Source organism: Tympanuchus pallidicinctus, unplaced genomic scaffold (assembly GCF_026119805.1).
Source record: "Tympanuchus pallidicinctus isolate F22 unplaced genomic scaffold, pur_lepc_1.0 scaffold1, whole genome shotgun sequence".
Lineage (NCBI taxonomy): Eukaryota > Metazoa > Chordata > Aves > Galliformes > Phasianidae > Tympanuchus > Tympanuchus pallidicinctus.
Genome location: NW_026294618.1, coordinates 100,180,486 through 100,200,862, shown reverse-complemented (window position 1 = coordinate 100,200,862; position 20,377 = coordinate 100,180,486). Strand labels below are relative to the sequence as shown.

Genomic DNA, 20,377 nt, shown 5'->3' with positions numbered 1-20,377 from the left:
TTTTAGGAGTTCCCTGTCTTTTTTTGAGCTGGGCAGCCTAGGACTGGCACAGTACTCTACCTGGTGTGGCCACATTTAGAATAGAGGGGGAGGATCACCTCCCTTGACCTGCTGGATGTATTCTTTTTGATGCACCTCAGGGTACCATTGGCCTTCTTGGCCACAAGGGCACACTTCTAGCCCTGTGAATTGAATATTTGAATTGACAGACTGGATTGATGTTAAGTAAACTGTATTGTTCAGAAACCCATCTCTAGGGTCCTGGACTTGATATTATAGAGAGAAGCACCAGAGCCCTATGGTGGGTGAATGCAATATTTCATCGTAATGGAGGGCACAAACTCAGCTGCGCTCTGCTTTGCAGTGCTGTGTGTGAGCCTTTTCTAAATCTATGAATTAAATAAGAGTTCAAGATCCCCGAGCAATCTGGTTTCCAGTCACGTTGCTGTGTAGAGTCTTTCTGCTCCCTGGGAGCCCTCCTTCAAAGTTCAGCTGTCCCAGGGAACAAGCAGATGAACCCATCCCTGACCTGCTGAGCACCCCTACTTCCCCCTCATGGAGTCACCCCAAGGCCAGGCTCACTTTAAATCAACTTTATATAAGCTCTTAATTACACAGCTTAAGAACAAACACACACAAAAAATCAGGAAACAATGACCAGATGTGCAGCGGGACAGGGAATTGATTCCTTCTTGGAAAGAGGAGGGGAGAGGTAGGGGAGTGATGTGCAGAAATATTTAACTGTTCAGTGCCATGTAAGAGCATAAATTTTTGCAGGTGGTGAAAAGATGTTGCCAGTATGTTTGATGCTGTGGGGGTTGTGGCAAGCAGGCGAAGCACTGCAGTGTGCTGCTTCTTCCTCTTCTCCCACTCGCTTCCCCAGAATACGATGGTTTAGTCATATGGTCATAGTTCCTCCTACTCAGGTCCCGGTCTCCCATCATATAACCTTCCTATTGCATCCAACTGAAACCCAAGTAATGCAATAATGGGCTGAAAGCTGTTACTGCTTGCTTCCCTTGCTGCCTTCCAGCACAATAGGTTTGTGTTCATCCAGCAGTTCCTCAGGAGAGACAAATGCAGTGTTCTGGTTGGGTGAAACAAGGGCTGGGCTGCTGGTGGACAGGCACAGATCCTTCCAGAGGCTAGGGACACAGAAAAGCAAAGTCATCTTCAGCGTTTGAGCTATGACAGGGCTCTGAGAATCTGTCTAGTAAGATGTGCTCACAAAACCCTGCTGCTGATAAGCATTATTCTGCAGCAAATCACTGCTTTGTCCAGACCTTCAGGCTTACTAAATGTCTTGTGATGGAAAAACCAATGGAGGGGGCTGAGTGGATTGGAGAAATGTTGCCTTATGTCTTTATGAATACAAGATGCGATCACGTTGTGATATTACTGGGGAGGATCTGTGTTGTGTTTGATGGCATGTTTTGTAGTTGCATACAGAATGTCTTACCACATTCTTGATGTGTTGGTGTCACCTGCAAGAGTGAGAATTGCTCATCCTGCTTCCTGTTGAGTTTCTGGACTCTTCTCTGAGCATCTTTCCAGTCTGGTTCTGCTTAATTCATGAGGTCTAATGAGATTGTAGCCCATGGTACTAAGGACAAATTGCCTGCAGGAGTCAGATCTATTATGATTGCAACATGTTCAATTAATTTAGAGGTTTACCTCTGTCTTAAGTGCACGGGGCAGTTTGGTGGTTGAGATTTGGTTTGGCCATAGCTAATACTACACCACTTGGAAGCAGAGCAGCACTTAAGGATGCATGGTATATGTGGAAGATACACCGTGTCTTTGGAAGGCTTAAGAGGCTGATGTGTCGTTTTGTCTTCTGCTGTCTTGAAGCAAGCAGTAGGCTGCAAATTCCAGTGTGACTGTGGGAGAGGTGCTGCTTTATTTCCCTCCATTTAAGCAAGAACGCTGGCAAGCTGCCCTCCCTCCCCCGAGAACCTCATCCTCCAGGTTTGTTTGCACGCTGCTTGCTGAACGCCTAAAAAAAGGAGCCAATCAGATTGCATTTGCCTAATACATTAATGAATCTGCTTAGGTGTCATCAGGTCTGATGTCTTAGTGAGCGGTGACAGTTTAATGCATCGGGACTGAATTGCTGAGGAGAAATTGCAGGGTGGTGGATTGCCAGAGGTGTGCTGAGACCTGTGGACTTGGGGCTGGGGACCCAGCGTGGTAGAGTTAAACTTCCCCGGGTACTAATGGAAGCATGTAAACAAAAACAAAGGTGAAGGTAGGTCTCCCTTCTTGTCATTCTTGCAGCAAGCATTTTATTTATTTTGCGGTTAGTGCCTTTTGCCAAAGGAACTCGAACTCCTTGGCTGGCTGCATGGGAGTAGATTTTACTTGTGTGTGTTTACTGGAGTTATAGTCACAATAAAAATTTTTAAAGGGTCCCTGGAGAAGACAGAACTATAGCAGCCTTTGTTATTCCTAGCAGAATGCACGCAAAAACAAACAGATTAAATCCATGCGAGCTCCTTCCCTGCCTCCTGTGGGATGGATCGATGGCTCTGGAGCGGGGCTTTATGTATAATGGCTGCATGAGGTTTTATACTTCTGAGAAAGTCTCACTCTCATCCTCAAAGAAACAGTGTGCTGCACTTCTTTGCAGACTAGGAAGTCTGCTCAGCTGGGAGCTGAAGTGAGAGAGGTGGGTGGCTGGGTCTGTCCAAGGAACAGATCTGTAGTTTTACTGAGTCACGTGCAGCTGGATCTGCTTTAAATGCCTGGTGTACCAGGCTTTGTATCTCTGCAGCCAGCCTCTGTGTTCTCCTCTTTGCTGGCTGAACTGGTGGCACAGGGTGGTCTCTCCCAAGCAAGGCTCTGCTGCTGAATGCTGTGCCAGGAATTTGCACAAGTGTGGTGCATGCCTCACCCCTCCGCAGCTACTCTGCATCTCTCCTTAGGGCTTCTGTGTGTACCAAGGAGACACTGGCATGACATTCCTTTGCTTCACTGGGTAGATCCTACAAGTTTGGACACAAAAATATTACAAATATTAGCCAGATTATCATTTTAAAGTGAATATCTAACAAGGAAAGCATCTGACAAAATGGGAGCAGCTTGTTTCAGATGGTTCCGTGGCTTTGCCAAGTATTTTCAAGCATCTCAACTACTGTTCAACTGACAATTGTTTTGATCCTTTCTTCATCTGTTTTGTGGAAAATGAAAGATCACAGCTCATGGATGTGTTTGGAGAAAAAAATCTTTTTATCAAAGACTCTTTTTTTGTATTGTTTTAAAAATGTGCAGATGACAGACTGCATGAAGAAGCCTGGTTCCACATCACAGGCTGTACTCTGAAGGTTGTTCCTTGGCATTTAAAATTAATTACAGTTTTGCTACCAGTCCTGATGGGAATGAGTTAAGACCTAAACTGTCACATCCTCTTGTGGTTTCCTATAGCTCCCATGGTTTAAAACACAGACAAACACATATACAAAACAAAAGACTTGAGTAGCCAGGATCCATCCATCCTAGGGATGATGGTAATTTCATGGTGAGCATTTGCCCCACAGACTCAGAGCTCTTTGGCAGCTGTAGGGAGGAACAGGCCCATGCCTGAGTCTCCAGAGGAGCCTGGGCACAGGTGTAACCTTGTCATTATACAAGGTTTCAAGGGCGTATCTTTGGATGCCTGGTGTGGTGCTCCTAGGTACAGTGCAAATCTCCACTGTCATTCAATTACTGCTCAAAACCCATCAATGTTGGTAGAAGGAAATGCCCTTGTTCGTAAGGTTACTTGCTGCCCCAGAGCACAATTCTGTCCCATATAGGAATCTCAACTTTCACTCATCCCTTCTGCTCCAGAGGCAGCAGCATGTCTTGTAAAAACATACCTTGCTGAAGTCTCAGGAAATGTTACCTGGATGACGTGTTTTTATATTTGAGAAGAATGGCAAAGTCCTGGCTTTGCATTAAGATAATGGTGCACCTCTGGACATTCTTGCTCTCACTCAGATGAGGAATGGAATGACACCACGTGAGGAGCAGGAAGAAAGGTTTGCTTCATTAGCAGCTGCCGCAGTGGAGCTGTGGGGTCCACAATGGGTTGGCAGTCACCTTACCCAGGCACTGGTTGTGAGTTTTTCTTCCTGCCCCCAAAGCTTTCCTTTCTTGCTGCTCACAGGGTCTCTTCTAAATGTTCTCATCTTTCAATTACCTGCCCGCCTTTAGGTGCAGCCATAAGGCCTAATTTTGTGTGGAGGCTGGAACTGCTTCGAGCTCTGCCAACGTAGGATTTATGGCATTTCAATAGGATCATTGGTTGCTCTTTGCTGTGAATGTGCTCTGCTTTGTGCTAAAGGCTTGGTGCACAGCTGCTGGTGGTGGAGAAGGGCTGGCTGCTAAATGAGCTGTTCCCTCTGTGCTGCCACCTCACAGCATTCCCACCAGCAATCCCCCATACCTCATTTCTGGCATCTCATGGAAAACGATAGCAGGGCCATTTTTCATCCATCATTCTTCTTTGCTGTGGGCTAGTGGCTGGAAATAATTTTCCATCCAGGACTGACGGGGATAATGCATTTCAGAAGAGGAGTATTTTCTCAAAGCACCCGTGAGCTACGCACTGCAGCTGCTTACTTTCAGTGGGGTCAGGCTCAGCCCCCTGTTTCCTGCTATTTCTACTTCCTACAAAGCCACACAGAGCTTTCTCCACTGCAGGCACCGAGTTGTTGTTTAAAACAGTGAGGGTAAAATGGGGAGCTTACCTACCACTGCAGTCTTCTCCATGACTTTGCAAGGCTTTGTAAATATTCAGCTTTGTAGCTCTTTGAGAAAAATCCACCTTCCTGTGCCTATTTTTCCTTCCCCTTGGTGCTCAGGCAGCTAATTTCTGGAGCCGCAGGAGAATTGAGTGGAAAGCCATTAGCAAGGAAATTGAGCTCTTCATCTCTGTTTGTTGTAATAATGTTCTTCAATGTGGGAGAGTTTGGAAGAAGCCTTCCCATCTGTTTGAGGTGGGCTGTTACCTGCCTGCAGGTTTGGGCATCTTCCAGCTTGCAGTATGCTCCCTGCCAAGCTCTCACCAGAGATCGATGCAAGATGGAAGTGTTTTTCTGGACCTTTCAAAGCTGATGGCAGGTAGAATAAGTTGCAAGCCTGACTTCTCTTTGTATCTTCAGTTCAAGTCTCAGCCACTTTTACTGTATAGATTTGCTACTATCATTGCATGGTTTTTTCATTAGCTAGAACAAATCCTTTATTTATTAAATTATTTTCTGCCGGCACTGCATGTTGGTCTGTAACAGAGGCTGGTGGGGTGGCATCTGTTGAAGCTGGCTGGGCTTTGCTCACTTCCTGCCTCCAGCAGGCCAGTATATACACTGTGGGGTGAAAGCTGTAGGAGCTGAGTTTAGTTTTCAAAAGGATTAGGGCTAAATTCTGGCAAAGCCAGGGAGAGGCTTTGATCACACCATACTAACACATTGACTCACATGCCATGCTTTTGAAGTGCTATCTGGACCTATAGGAAAGTCATGTTTTTCCTGTTACTCCCCAGATCTTGTGTTAAGGATATGCAAATTTATTTATTCTTTTTTCCTCATGTTACATGAAAACCATTCTATTATGATCAAGTAAATGCAATGCAACTTGTGCTGGATAGCAGGTGCCACCAGCTGGTTTCTCTGCATCCACAGCTGAGGCTCAGCTTCACGTGGCTGCTGACTTTTCAGGTAGCCAGAGCGACCAGACGGTGACTTGCCACATTTGGCAGTGAGTTAAAGCCTACAATTAGCCAATATGCAGTTAACTAGATTAGCAACATAGGGAACCAAGCAGGCTTAGCTGAAGACCATACGATCCTAAATGAATTAGTTTGGGAAGCACGGTGTGTGTAGTGCCCTGAGTTATCAGAGGGTGCCTGCAGGTCAGCTCTGTGCTGAGGTAGGGATTCACCCTTTGGAATTAGGGTTATTCTGAATGGATGCCATTTTACAATTGGATGAGGGCAATTTAAGAAAAATGTCAAATGTTCAGTTTTAAAACTTTTTTTGAGCGGAAATAGTTGAAACGAGCGCTTTTTCACCCATCACATCAATTTGCATAGAATTACAGAAGGGACCTTAAAGACCAGCCAGTTCCAACTCCCTGTCATGGGCATGGCTGCCAATGCATGGTGTGTTTTGTGTATTACTAGCTTCTAACATCTTGGCATGAGGGTGCATTCCTGCCACACCTCTCCTGTCATTCTTTGGATTATTTGATTTATTCTTTGTGACATCACTTGGTAGGGGGAAGGAAGCAGAAGAGAGTGGCCCTCTCAAAGCCTTGAAGGCCCTGCTGATTTGAGTCTAATTAATAAGGAAAAGCCAGGGAGGTCTTGACCAAAGGCTGAGCAAAGCAGAGGTAGGTTGAAGAAAGGCAGGTGCAGCAGTATCTCTATTCATTGTGTTTTTTGCCTGTTTTTTTTTCTCTGTAAGGAATCCAGGATTGATTAAGAAACGAGTATTTAAAAAATAAAAAGCCTTCATGTCACTTTTTTTTTTCTTTTTTCTGTATGTTGGTATTTCAGCTCGCATCAATTTTTACCATTGGCTTGGAACCCAGCTTGTATTTGTTAGTGAAGCTCATCTGTTTCCTCCCAGCCTGCAAAGCTTCACTGGCACCTTTGGTGCTAAATTAATAACCTGCTTCTGCTCGTTGGTCACATAGCCAGAAGGTCTGCATAAACCTGCTGGCTCCAGACCAGCCGCATGCTTGGGTCATTTCTCCTGTAGGCTCAAATACCACACAGCGTTGGTTGCCCTTGCCCAGTGCACAGATGAGGTTGCCATGGGGAAAGCCCAAGGGTTCCCAACCTAGCAGCGGTTCCTGAGAACAAAGTAAGAAGCTGTATGTGTGCTGTGAGGCTGCTGCGAAGGGCCATGCTGCCCAGCAAGTATGCTCTGTGAAAGAAAAGGTGTCGAGAGGGGTAACTAAGTAGATTTCAGGTTACAAGTATGTAAGATGGCATTATTTCCATCCCTGCTCTGGACAAGGGAAAAGCTCCGCTTAGCCTCAAGGCTTCTCTGCTGCTGTAGGAAAATGCAGCCTGAGAGCAGATCAAAGCAGGGAGGGCAGAGGTTTAGCCAAATACATCCAAAATGTATTTGTTAAAATGAAGAGGCTGTGCTTCACGTGTAGGGATTTCACGGCAAGTAGTTCTGTTAACCTACTGGGAGGGATGCCTCAAGGAACAGTGTTGCAACCAGGTTCATTTCTAGGCTGTCTAGGCTGTGCACAGGACAGGACTTCACTGTGTAATGCATTATGTCATTAAGGGCCTGCAGGGGACATAATGTGTCCTGGGAGAGATGTTGCCCAAGATGAAGTGGGATGATGTGAGGTTGAGGAGCGAAGGTATTCCTTTCTCCTCTGATAGCAGCATTTTTTCTTCCATTTTAGGAAGAATGAAATAAAACTTTGTCTCCCTGTTTTTCAGGCTAAGCATGTGGGCTGTTGAATCTGCCTCACCATCAGAAGGGCAAGGTGTGTCAGTACTCCAGGCTGGAGACTGGTTGCTGGATACTCCCAGGTGGTCTCAATCTGACCGGCTGACAATCTTTGCTCAACTTCAGTCATTATTTAGGTGGTTTAATGAGGATCACACTTTTCAGCTCTCCTAAAGATGATTTCTCATAGAGTTGCACTTTTGAGATACCCAGCAGCTTACATTTTTTGCTAGAGCTGAGCTGGTAGCTCGTTACTCAGCTTAATTAAAGGGAACAGATTGAACACCATACCAGGGAATATTTTTTGAAGAGGTAGTGTCACTGCCATATTATGGAATTGTCCCTAACCAATGTCTCCACTAGATGACATGTGCTTATAGAAAGAGAGTTCCCTGGCCTGAAGGATTTATTGTCCAAGAAGAAAACCAGGAGAGAGGTGAACAAGCAGCGTTTCTGCTATGCTGTTTTTACAGGCAGGAGCTGCATGAGATTAAGTCTTGCCTGCAGCCTGCCACAGAGTTGGAGCAGGGTTTTCCTAGCCTTTCTAACAGCATAAAGCAATGTTGGAGTCTGTGGCAGTTGTCTGCTGGTTTGTAGCAAAGAGGAAAAACTTTTTTGAGAATTCTCCTGTTTTGTGCAGGTAATGTCATACTTGGACACCCACGTGCTGTAGTTGGCCAACTTTCTGTTATCCTGTGGTGTATAGGCTTGTTATTTTCTCATGGACCTAATTACTCGGCCTTGGAGAAGCTGAAAGTTTTGGGACGTTGAAATTTGACACATTGTAAGGCTGAATCCTGGACTGCTACGCTGCTGTTGCTGACAGAGTGATTCAGCAGAGTCGAGAAGATGCTTTCCATTGGCTTGGATGCTGCTTTGCTGAGTGAGGTGTCAGCCTTTCCCCCATGTCACAATGGGGTGACTGTCCTGCTGGGAAAGGATTGCTGATGTTTGTTTTTTATTTGTTTTCCTAGGAGTTATATTACTGCACATTTTTCCAGCTAAAAATCCTCTTGGTGCTTCCCTGTTAGCCTTCAAGTTGCACAAGATTTCAGGACTCAGTTCTTGGAGAATTCCTTCTTTTCAGAATATTCTTGTGGCTACAGACAGAATGAGCTTCTGTTCCTTGTTGTTAACAGAGAACAGTGTTCACCTCTGCTCAAAATTTCTCTTTTTGTGTGTGTTTGTTTGTAAAAACAGCCAGTGGTGACTTTGTTATGGAACACGCCAAAACTTGCCACTTAAATGATGGGAAAAGTCATTATTTTCACATTTGAAAGATAGCTTTTGAGTAAGCACAGCAAGAACAAAACATGCAGTAGTAAAACCAAGCATCTGTTCAACTTCCTGTAGTTATCCATAGCACAGTGGAGAGGCATAAAGTATTTGCAGTGAGGTTGGTGGGAAATTCTTGTTTAGTGGAGATGGCAATAAGTGTGGCTGTGCTGGATCAGAGAGGGACACTTGGGCGGAATTAGTTTTCCTCTTTTGCTAATCTTGCCTGAATATGATCCTTTTTGTAGGCCAGGCATGGATTTACACCAATCCATGCAAAAATAGTTCCAAGCTCACGCTGCTGATCCAAGCAAAGTTGTCAAGTTCTTAATCCTGTAGCAAAGGGGGGGTGGAGAACTTCCTCTTCCTTTTATGAGCTGCCAGCGATGCTTTGCTATTTGCTCGTGCGCTGTGGTTTGGGTGCTGCTGATCTCCCAGGGGTGCTTGCTGCTGCAGCACCCGAGGAGCTGCCTGCCAACCCTGCAGGCAGGAGATATTCCTCCAGATTTCTTCAGAGAAGCGGTTGCTATGCAGCCTTGTTTATTCCTGGCACGTGACACTGTTTGCTCGTGGAGCTACTGCACCTGGCGGGGTGGGCCGGTCTCCTCCTGGAGGAGGGGGCTGCCTTGCCAAATGGCTGTCCCAGCTCCTGGCTTGGGAAACGCAGGCTCTGCAGCACCAGAAATCCTTGTTGCCTTCTGGGAGGTGACCTGCAGCAGGGATTCACATTTCTCAGGGGGATTACGAGCTTCTCGGCATGGAGCGAGGTTTGCAAAGTGAAGGCTGCAGCTGTCTGTGAAGGAGGTTGGTGAGCAGCCCTGGCTGCTTCCTGCTGCGGTGGGAAAGCAGTGTATGGGGTGACGGATAGAGGAGGGGAGGGCAGGCCAGGCTGCTGGGTGCTGATGACAAGGAAGCCACTCTTCACATGAAAAGGGTCAGAGTGATTCCTGCCATGGCACAGCAGCAGAGCGAGAACCCCCACCTCAGCTCAAGCACAACATCCCCTCTTTGCTGTGCACAGGAAGAGGGAGAGATCCCTGCCTAGCTGCTCCAAATGGGCTGAAAGCACAGACTGCACTTGTGGCCCTTCTGGGGCTCGCACTGTTGTTTTCTGAGTAGAGCCAAGGGAGGTCAAAATCAAATCTGCTTTCTGAACCAGTTGCTGCTGAGGGTTAGAGCACGGTTCTGTGGCTCCTGGTGTGCCTCTCTTCCCTGTGGGGTGGTAACCAAGTCTGCTTTGGACAGTGGTTTAAATGGCTGTGTTTCACTAAGTTGAACCTTGGCACCTCACTTAAAAGGGTGAGAAGAGAAGTAGAATTGTGTTTTTTTGTTTGCTTTTTCCAAGCAGAGAAAGAAAGAGAACATTGCATAACTTACTGGCTGTCTGGCTCTAAAGGCATAGCACCTGAGGAACAAACTTTCCTTCAGCTTGGCCTCTGTTTTCAGAGAGGTTTGTTTAAAGAGGTACAGACTTCTGAGAACTAGATCTGTGGAAGGTACAGGAGGTCGAGGGGGGAAGAACCCTCCAACAGTCTGATGTACCTTGTGTTCCTTTTGAGGTGCAGAGATGCTGGCCTGCTTCAGCTGCAGAGTGGGGCCAGACCAAGTTGTGAAGGGCTGAGATAGGAGGATGCTCGTTATCACAGGTGTTGGCAGGTTAATCTCCCTTCATTTCTTTCTCTCTTTAGAGAGAATATCTTTGCTTCCCTTTTTTCCCTTCCTTTTCTACCCTCACAATTTAGCAAGCTGGGGCTCTGCTGCAGGGACCGCAGCTGTGGTGACAGCAACAGCCTCTTGCACTTGTGTAGTACTTGTCACACTGAGGATTTTCTTTTTGGAGAAGCTTCCAAGAATCATTCTCATATTTTAGCTGGAGATGCTGACCTGTAATCAGCTGAAGTTGACTTATTCAACTTCATGCATGCAGAGGTTGTGTTTAGAGGCTCTCTTTTCCTGACCTTAAGATTTACATTTTGCTGCAGGCTGAGTGGCAAGATGGTAGCAGAGTTCACACTGCTCTTGCAGATGTCCACTTTTCATCCTGTTCTTCAGCTTTGGTTGCTTCTAGCAGCAGCCTGTGGAGGTCTGGGAATCCAAATGCTCATGGAGTTAGGTGATATCTGGTAGCTGAGGTGAATGGAGACTTTAAAAATATTGGTGATGCTGAAAAGGTGGACTTAGATCTTGAATGTGACAGAGGGGTGTTTAAGTGCCCTAAGGACAAGGAGTAAATTCTGAGCAGTGGGAACTGTTGTATTTCAAGGTTCATACGGCACTAAGAACAGCACTAGAACTTAGCAAAACAGATATAAGAGTAATAAAATGGACAATTAAACCCATCTCATTAGAGCCTTTGTGCTCCCAATGCTTGTTACTCGCAATGAAAAATTTCAATATGTAACTCAGATCCCACAGTGCTGCTGAATGAGATTGGTACAGATCGTTGAGAATTTCCCTGCCTATTGGTTGCGCAGAACAGGACAGAACCCTTGGGATGCTTCTTGGAGCTACATTGGATTTATGCAGGTGTCTGTGCTTGCACTTGTTTGTGCCTTTATGAAAGATGCAGGGAACAGTATGGGAGGCCTCACAGGGAGCAGAGCATGGGGTAGAGGGCATATTTTAGTGATCCTTTACTACTGAAGAGGCAGGGATAGGGCAGGAGAGCTCTCTTTGCGAGGCACTGGGGTGACATGCCTGATACTTCCAAGGAAAATTCAGTCACAAGAAGCCAGTGCGATGCTGTGTGATGAGCAAAGCCCTGCATGAGTTCAGGACCCTGTGGTTCCAGAGCTGTAGCCAAAACACTTCCATAAAGAAAATCCTTCCAATGCTTTTGGTCAAGGTTATGCTTAAGGCAACGAGTCAGTGTACTTGGCTCCTTGTTACCTCACTGTATCTAACCAGCACAGGAGTCCACAGAGCAATCCATCACCCACTGCTGGGGAACTGGCACCTTTGGTCACATCTCCAACAGAGACCATCACAAGCTTGTGTACAGTGCACCCATAACCACTGTGTCCAGCAGGGCACCTCATTAGAGCTGGAATGAGGGTTTGATTGGCTGTGTTAGAAGGAGTTAATGAGGTTTAGCATTCAGACTAGCTTATTCCTACCTCTTGATTCATTGCCCTGGGTAAGCTGCTGCTTATGGTAACTCTTGTTTCATGGCTGAGGAGCCCTGACAGGAGCTTTGCACAGGGGCACTGAGTTTGAATACCTTCCAAACATGAAGTGAGGGCAGAACACACACACACAGAGCAAAAAGCAACGTGTGTGTTTGCTGTGCTGGGAAGCCACCAGAGAAATAGGTTGTTAGTTAGAGACGACGGTAATGGCAGTATTAAATAATCTCTATTTTCATTTACTGAGGGCTAATGATCCAAATAAGCTGAAAATCCCAGAGGATGTGTTTCCTGTGGATTAACCCAGCGGAATGGCAAGACATACAGTTATTGTATAATGAAACATCACCAAGGCCTGGGGCTGCTCAGATGCATTTTTGCTCCATTTTCCTCTTCAGAAAGCCAGTTTTTAGCATATTGTTTACATATCAGTGGCAGAGGAGGAATCCTCCATGTGAGGCTGCAGGAAAATTGCTCTTCCATTATAATTCCAGACTTTGTGCAGTCTTCTGTTCCTTCTGTCCTCCTCAAAAAAAAATGAGGTGACCTTATATAAGCATACATTTGGAGTTTTCCATAACATGTAGTTGGCCTGAATTGAGAATTCAGCCCTGAATTGAGGCAGTTAAGCCTCTGGGGCTACAAGTAATGCCCTTTCCATTTCTGTTAGCATGTAGGACAACAGCCTGGCAGAAGGACAACACTGAGGCATGGAGATATTGGCCCACGTTGAGCCAGTTTCATTGCAGAATGTGTCAGTGGCAGAGGGAACCTTCCATCCTAGTTACAAGATACACTCATTTCTGGCACCTAGTGCTCTCTCTTGGGTATTTTTAATACTTTCAGCAATGGGGCATGCTCAGCTTCATTTGGGAGGTGATCTCAACCAGCCAGAAGCACCACTGATGTATTTTCTAGATATTCATCCTACATGATGAAATCAAAGATAGTATACCTTAACCCCTGCTTTGGGCCGTTGTCCCGCTCACGCTGCCATCTCTCATTCCTTGTTTTAATGTGCACAGTTTGAAATAGACCAAGATTTGTATTTTAGGGATATTTAGTGTCCGACTTTCACTGAAAATAATGGGAGTCAGGCTCTAAAGACCCTCTCAGCATCTTTGTTCCTTGACCTTAAGCTGTCTCTTTGAATTTACGTAGTATAACAGAAAGGTTTAAAGTCAGAAATGGGTTAACAGCTAACTCCAGTCTGTCTGGAATTGCTTGCTTTATTACAGATAAAGCCATTGACAGCTTTGGAGGAGATGTAAATGTATTGGGCAGGGGATAGGGCTACAGGGCCTTGCTGCTTATATGAGCATTTTCTACTGTAAATTGCTTGAGGACACAATTTTATCTGATTGTAAGTTTGACTGAAGTCCTTGCTTAGGCATTCTTTGTCACTTGTTTTAAGCTCACAGAACATGATAATAAGTACATGCTTTTTTCTCCCATCAAAAGCAGAGGTGTCTTTTCCTGCTGTAATAGTTTAACTGAGCTGTCTGTGATTGATCCTCCTGGCTGCACTTAGCTACCATGTGGTTGCCATTCTTTCTGCAGAGCTTTGTAGGCACCTATCAGTAGATTTGAAAAAGCAATTGATATCCTTCTGTTTCCACTGACATTTACAGGAATTTTACTGTTGATTTACCATGCTGACCTTTCATCCTAAGATATGCTCTGCAAAATGCCCTTTTACCTTTCTGGTTAGGCTGTAAAAAGTAGGCCAACACAAAGAAGTCAAAGCTTTGTATGGTGACTGAAGCCTCTGCCAGAAGGTGAAAAGAAATCTCCAGAGCTTTTAAAGCAGCCAAATTGGTAAGGAAATAGACCACAGGAGCTGAAGCTGCAAAGTGTTGTTTTTTGCTGTGGTACTGCACAGAGAGTGAACTTTTTACTGTTGTATATCTTGTACCCTATTATACTGCCTCCAAGTCCTCTAGTCCTGTGGGATGGGCACTTGCTGGTGTTAGCAGGGAAGGTGGTTTCTGGACAGCTGACATCCCTGCTTATGGCTCGTGCTACAGGCTCAGACTTTCTGAGGTGTCAAGAGGTTATGCCAACTGCTACTCTCTTCCCTTTCCCAAAAGGTGGCAGATCTGGAAGCATCTGGCTTATGGTTTGAGTTGTACCTCAGAATTACTCATGGATGTGTCATAAAAGCTGATCTAGACCTTCCTACCCCTTCTCAGATGGGAAAGGGGTACATACCAGGCTGATGACCATGTACCTCACTGTAAATGTAGGTATGCTTGGCTTGAAAAGGGAAACCATTCTGCCCCTCAAATTTTTTTCCATTATTGGTTGTTCTTGGTGTAGATCCACTTCAACATTACAGCTCTTTGTCACTGAACACATGAAACTATAAAGCTCCATTGTGTGGTCCCAGTTCCAACAGCAGTGAGTGTGGTGAGAAAATTGTTTTGGATGCCATGACCATCCGGCCATGGAAACAGCAGCTGCTGGGTTGGAGTTACACTTCCCTGCTATGCTGTCAACAGTCGTTTTCCAGTTTTTGGCTGTGTTTCTGGCAAAATGTAGAAAATACAGAGCCTGAATGCATTTTTACGGTGTTTTAACGCTGCCTGCCTTGAGCAGTTTCCTACCATGTTCCGTGCGTGACACCAGAGGTTAAAGATGATGGCTGTCAGCTTTACTAGCATTGTCCTTTTTCCATGCAGGCTCCTGATGCTGCAAAGGACCCCAGTGGCAGCTGTGTCAGACCCAGCAACAGGCACCACGTGGAGCCTCTCGTCTGGACAAAGCTGATCATCCCCACATGGCAACAGAAGATAACTTTGCAGCAGGTAAGGGGCTGCAGCAGATGAAAGACCTCTAGCTCTCCAGGCATGGCTTGCTGCAACCCTGCTGCTGCAGCCTTTGGAGCACGTTTACTCGCAGCAGAGATGCTGGTGCCCAGGAATGCTGCTTGGCTCAGGGAGGCAGAGCCCCTGTAAAGGCTGCATTCACAGCACTGATCACGTAGCCCCGGAGGTGCTGGCTGTGCTGGCAAGTGCAGCAGCTATTCTTCATTCTGTAAGGTGAGAGCCCAGCCTTGGAGGCTGGGTAATGGGGAATATATTGGCCAGGATGAAAGGCAGGGAAACATGTTGTACATAGCTTTGAATTTTCAGGAATAAATAAGATCAAAAGTTTTCTCTGAGCCAGGCTGTTAGTTGAGAGGAAGCATCTTTGAAGCAGGGTAATAAACTCCAGTAACAGTGAAACAGAACAAGGGAGAATATTTGAATGAACAATTTGTATCCTACAGATAGAATATTCCATTGAGCTCATTGAATACAGGGGGCGTATAGTGCACAGTCCTCTTAGATATAGCACCCAGTGATTCATTGTTTGTGCCCTACTAATTTATTGTGGAGGGACATAAAAACTAAAAAAATTGATTGGAAATTACAGAAAGCAAAGAGCTTTCAAACCAGATTTGTAAAGTAGCTACTCACTAGATATTGCCAAATTTTAGATACCTTTGCAGGTTGTCTATCCTTTGAGAGGAGACGATGAAATTCTGCAGTCTTGGATAGGCAACCAGAAAAACACGTAATTTTCCAGAGCATTCAGCTATCAAAATGCTGAAATGCAAGCATCTCTTTAGACATCGTGGCATGGAGTTGCTAAGGCTTTTGAGGTCAGGACTGTTAGTTAATATTGATGTGTCAGTCTGATATGGAAAAGGGATGTCTGTTTATAAATGTATTTTTTCCTGCTCTTTCTTAAATGCTGAAAATTCAAGTAACTTGTGTTGTCTTTATTTTAAAGCTAAGTATGATGCTCCAGTTGCTGTCTACTGTGGGAGCGTCCCGAAAGTTAAACCCAGATGCAGAGCTCTGCGGGCTGGAAGCATTGATTCAAACTTGCAGCTTTGTGGCAGCAGATGGATTACTGAAGAAGGAGGTGAGGATGGAAGGTGGTTTAATGTGTGATGGCAAACTTATCCCAACAGAAATCTTGCTTTTAGGAAGAAATCATCGTTAGAGGTCAGCTCTGGTGCTTCTGTGTCAGAGCAGGTGGCTGACAGGGATGTGGATGATCCTGCCCTCCTCTGGAGGTGCTCTTGGCATCACATCATTATCATTAGTTCGTTATGCTTTATACTTTATCAATAGTATCCGAATGATGACCACTGCCAGCCATGATAGGGACTGCAGCCCTACTGGCCTTAAATGGGCATTGTCGTGTGTTACCAGTTCTGTATCTACCCATGCTACTGGTGCACGCCTTGCCATTGGTAAGTTCCAAGTTCTTTTTGTGCTTGCCTTTCAGATCTGACTTTGTGGACTGGATGATGCCACTGGTACGGTTTGCTTGCTTACTAACTCTGCTTTGAACTAAAACATGTAACACTGTGCAGGTCTTTACTGGTGGTGTTCACTGAAGCCAAGGACTGACATGGGAATGGTTGGTTGTAAAGCAGAGAGGTTAACAACTAACACACTTCTTTCCATTCCATGCCTAGGAGCCATCTCGTCCCTGGAGGGCTGGGACAGCAAGGCTAGTGTGCAGGATCTTGATGCTGGGGCTAGAAGTGATCTCTCCTCCCTTCCTCATCCCCAGGAAAGGGAGGTGAGCAGTGCTGCCTTGGAAACTACTCAGATCAAGGACAAGCTGAAAAAGAGGAGGATGTCTGAGGGCCTGTTAGCCCCACAGAGAGGTAAGGCTGGAGCCTGCCTGCTCTTCAGAAGGAGGGAGGGTCTTTCCCAGCCTAGAGAGCTAATGCATATTACCACTGAATGTATCTCCCCTGTGTGTGCCCTCTACAGTAACCTTCCTTGCTCCATCTCCCACGTAGCCCTGTCATTGCTGTAGGGCCATACCTGTATGCTAACTGCACAGTGTACTACTGTATACCAGATTTCCAAGAAATCTGTCAAATGTAATATCTAGCTCCAGGTGCTTTGTGTTTGAAATGCTGCTTCTCTTTCACTGTATCTCTCTGTTTTGCAGGTCTAACTGCCAGCAGTGACCCAAAGGTGCTTGCCCTAAAGCCAGCAATTTCCAGGTCAGCTTCCCAGAGGCTCCTGGTAACCTACAAGCCTGTGCCTCCCATCCAGAACAGCCTTCCTCCCCTAGAGTCTGGCTGGATGAGCAATGGGGAGCAGGAGCTCAGGGAGGATGGCACAGATCATGGTGGCAATGAAGACAACCATAAGGAATTGACATCAGAGGTATGGAAACAAGATAAATCACATGTAGTGGATCTTCAGTGTACTCCTGTGGGCAGAGCTCCGAGATCCTCTTTCCCCATGGTGTGAGCACAGGGTGGCAGCTGAGCCAAGGAAGAGCTCAGGTGGATGTGCTCAGCATTTCAGGCTGTCTTTGCAGTGTGCTTTGTATCCCCAGTGTATATGAATAAGAGCATATTTCTGTGCTCTCTATGAGCTCCACTTGTGGTTTTATGACCAAGAAAAACTATTAGTTAACCACACAGAGCAAGAAAATATGTTTCACCTGGCCAAGCATATCCTTTTACAGTTGGTAGGTACACATTTCTGTGAAGCATCCATGGCTGTTATTGTTGCAGGCATACCAGTGTATTGGCAGCTTCTTATACCAGCTCTGATGTAGATGCAAAAGATGTTTACTGGAGCAGACAGTCCTGCAAACTGAACTTTGAGTTCCAAGTACAGCAAATGTACTTCTGCACAGTTGCTTCTAGCAATTTTGCTAGAGCTCAGCAGCCTCTGTGTGGCTTTGTTGCTTTCTGTCTGCCCAGGGTTAAGTGATGGGAATTGGCACCTCTGGCCAGGAGAAGTGGAGCCCAGGCTCTATCCATGCGACTGGCTTTGCAGGAAAGGAAGGAGGTGCAATTGTTTTGTTTTTTTTTTTTGTCAAGATGGGCACGAGAGGGCAGAAGAATAGCAGCTTTAGTATAAAGAGGAAAAATTAACAGAAGGTTAGTGCACTTTACTTCAGCCCTGCAGTTACAGGAACATATGTATCCCTGACATTAACTCTGTTGGTTTCAATGGAGATTGAACAGATCCTGATTTGCTCTCTGGCCACAAGAAGAATGATAGGATACTATGTAAAGGTGCTCTGCTCCTACCACTGCCCTCCCTAGCCATAGTGGGGGGAGCTTGAAGGGGTGACGTTGCCAAGCTGAATGATTTCAGCAGGCAGAAAGACCTTACACAGAGTGGCAGGGTAGGGAGCTCCACTGAACCTAATAAATGTCAGTGAGCCCACAGTGATGAATTGTGTAGGATCTGGAAAGCACATTAGCATCTGGACCAAAAGGCTGGTAGGGGAATGTTGAAAGGGCAGCAGCAGAAAAAGAATTATGGCCTTGAGAAAAGCAGGTTTTCACAGTATGCAAAATGACTGTGTGGGGACTTGGCTGAGGCTCACTAATGGCTGGTGGGCACCTTTGGACTGCAGGGGCATAGCAATCTAAACCCATTTCAGTGCCATAGGAAAACTAATAGAGGTGACACCACCCCAGAACATCCTATCTGCCAAGCAGATTGCTGCCACAGAGGTAAGCAAAGAGGGAGAGCTGTCAACAGCATGGGACATGGTCCCTCCTTCACCACTTTCCATTGCCCATCCCAGGCCAAGACATGCAGTTTGACTCATTCTTTTCCTCAGAGTCTTAGGGAAGAGTACTGCTAAACTGCTTGTGGCATCAAGCAGGAGAGCTGTGGGCTTGGGCTGAGCACTGCTCTCCTATTTCCAGGCTTCATTGCAGTCTCTGTACTGTGGTGACGACGAAAGGAAGAAGTCACTGGGGGTGGCCTTGATTCCTCCCATCCCCAAGTCAGCAAGACCATCTGACGGGGATCCTGGCAGCACTGAAATACCTCTCCCAAGCTTGCAGCATTTGGTTTCTCAAGAGCCCCTGGAGATGAGGTATGCCAAAGTAACTGCCTCTGGTATTCTGTTCAACTCGCACATCCCATGAGGTTATTTTCCACGGCTGACTCTCCAATGTATTTGTACAAATTTCTGTGTATTCACCAGGTTGTGTTTCTATAGTGATCCCACATGTCAAACCCAACATTAAAGAGCAGGCAGGGGAGATGGAGACAGGACTTCTGAGGAACTTAAGAGCAGATGCTCTGCTTGGTTCTGATACTAATTCACTTTTTAATCCTTGTGATGCCATTTAGGAGCTGTGCTATATAGACCTGAATCCAGCATCTGGTTTTGTATGTGAACTTTGCCAATGTCTATGCATGTAAGAAACCAGTATCTGTACCTGCAAAAATACGCTGGGGCAAATATTAGCTATTATATAGCTGCCTACCAAATTTAGGCACTGCTTTTGTAAATGTTGCTCCTAAATTCTCTTTGTTTGGGTCTTCACTGTGGAATGAGAGCAAAGATAAATCTGTTTTTGGATGCATAATCCTATAGATGTGTAATGTTTACCTATGGTTTTAAGATCAAAAGGGCAAGGTGCTAGGAAGCAGTTACAGGGCTGTAAATGATGGACAGGTACTCGGGTATGCATAGGGAAATCTAGCTGCCAACTTTATCCTTGTTGTACCCATAAATAAGAAGTAACAGAAACATGGTTCCAATTAAAAAAACTTCAGTATAGCACTTAAGGTGCAATCTGAATACATTATGTACTAGCTGAGTTGGAAGAAAACTCTTCTCTCTGGAAGGCACAGGGAGATGTAATACTAGTCTAATGACAGAGCTGTGGTATTATCTATCATCTGTACCAAGATACTGTCATCAGTTTAAATCACAACCCAGCGAAGTTAGACTTCTGCTGCAATGTAGATGTAGCTGTCTCTCTGTACAGACTGAAGACTGACTTAACATCTCTTGCTGATTCAGAAAGGTGTCTGTAAAAGAGAGAGCCACTTAGCTCCAAAAGAGAGATAGCAGAATTGGATCTTGAACACCCACACTGGAGAATCTGATTCCTGCACTTCAGCTGGAACTCGATGTTTCAGTTGGAGCTGTGTGACTCTACAGCTTGAAAGCATAATGGCAGTTAATGAGCTTTTTGTATCACTGGTTTTATGGGCTGCACATCTTTCCTCACCAGAATGATTTTGCTAAGGAACTTTTCTTCCTTTAAAGCTAACCCTCTACCCCCCCCCACCCCCCACCTCTCTCCACTCATATATTCTTTTCTCAATTCTCTTAAGGCCAAGATCAGGCAGCAGAGCAGAAGAGAAGACCCCTTCATCTCTGGGTAGGTACAGGTCATCGCTATCCTAAAATGAGCATGAGAATCCTGACCTGTGGTTGGCACTGTGAAATTCCTGTTGAAAACCGTCCTGTAACTTTTTGCTTTCCTTACTATGCTCAGCTGACTACTTCAGAGCCCTGTAAGTGGGAGAAGGGCTCTGATGATTCAGTGAAAATAACTCCAGCAGGGGGTCTGAATGGCAGTAGCTGGGGAGGGGGGGTTATTCTGGCATCCTGGAGATGTACAGCGGGAAAAGAAATTCTTTCAACCTTTCCACATTGTGCTCTTTTCTACACTCATGGTTTTTTTGTTTTTAATCTTCCTGAGTTCTCTCTCATGGTCTGAAGATTGGAGAA

General features: G+C 45.6%; 1 protein-coding gene across 3 annotated transcripts in view; it reads left to right on the top strand.

The window, feature by feature from the left end:
• The window catches only part of TOGARAM2 (TOG array regulator of axonemal microtubules 2), a 46,467-nt gene that overhangs the window by 2,881 nt on the left and 23,209 nt on the right, over positions 1 to 20,377 (top strand). The window contains exons 2-8 of one of the 3 annotated variants that reach the window (XM_052682101.1): positions 2,054 to 2,248; positions 14,536 to 14,661; positions 15,632 to 15,766; positions 16,329 to 16,523; positions 16,817 to 17,037; positions 18,549 to 18,721; positions 19,978 to 20,024. In XM_052682101.1, coding sequence (XP_052538061.1) covers positions 14,634 to 14,661; positions 15,632 to 15,766; positions 16,329 to 16,523; positions 16,817 to 17,037; positions 18,549 to 18,721; positions 19,978 to 20,024 — 799 coding nt within the window. In that variant the 5' untranslated portion in view covers positions 2,054 to 2,248; positions 14,536 to 14,633. Of the gene's footprint in view, positions 1 to 2,053; positions 2,249 to 9,311; positions 9,534 to 14,535; positions 14,662 to 15,631; positions 15,767 to 16,328; positions 16,524 to 16,816; positions 17,038 to 18,548; positions 18,722 to 19,977; positions 20,025 to 20,377 lie in introns of those variants that run through there. The other 2 variants (XM_052682114.1, XM_052682107.1) reach the window with 2 other exon arrangements.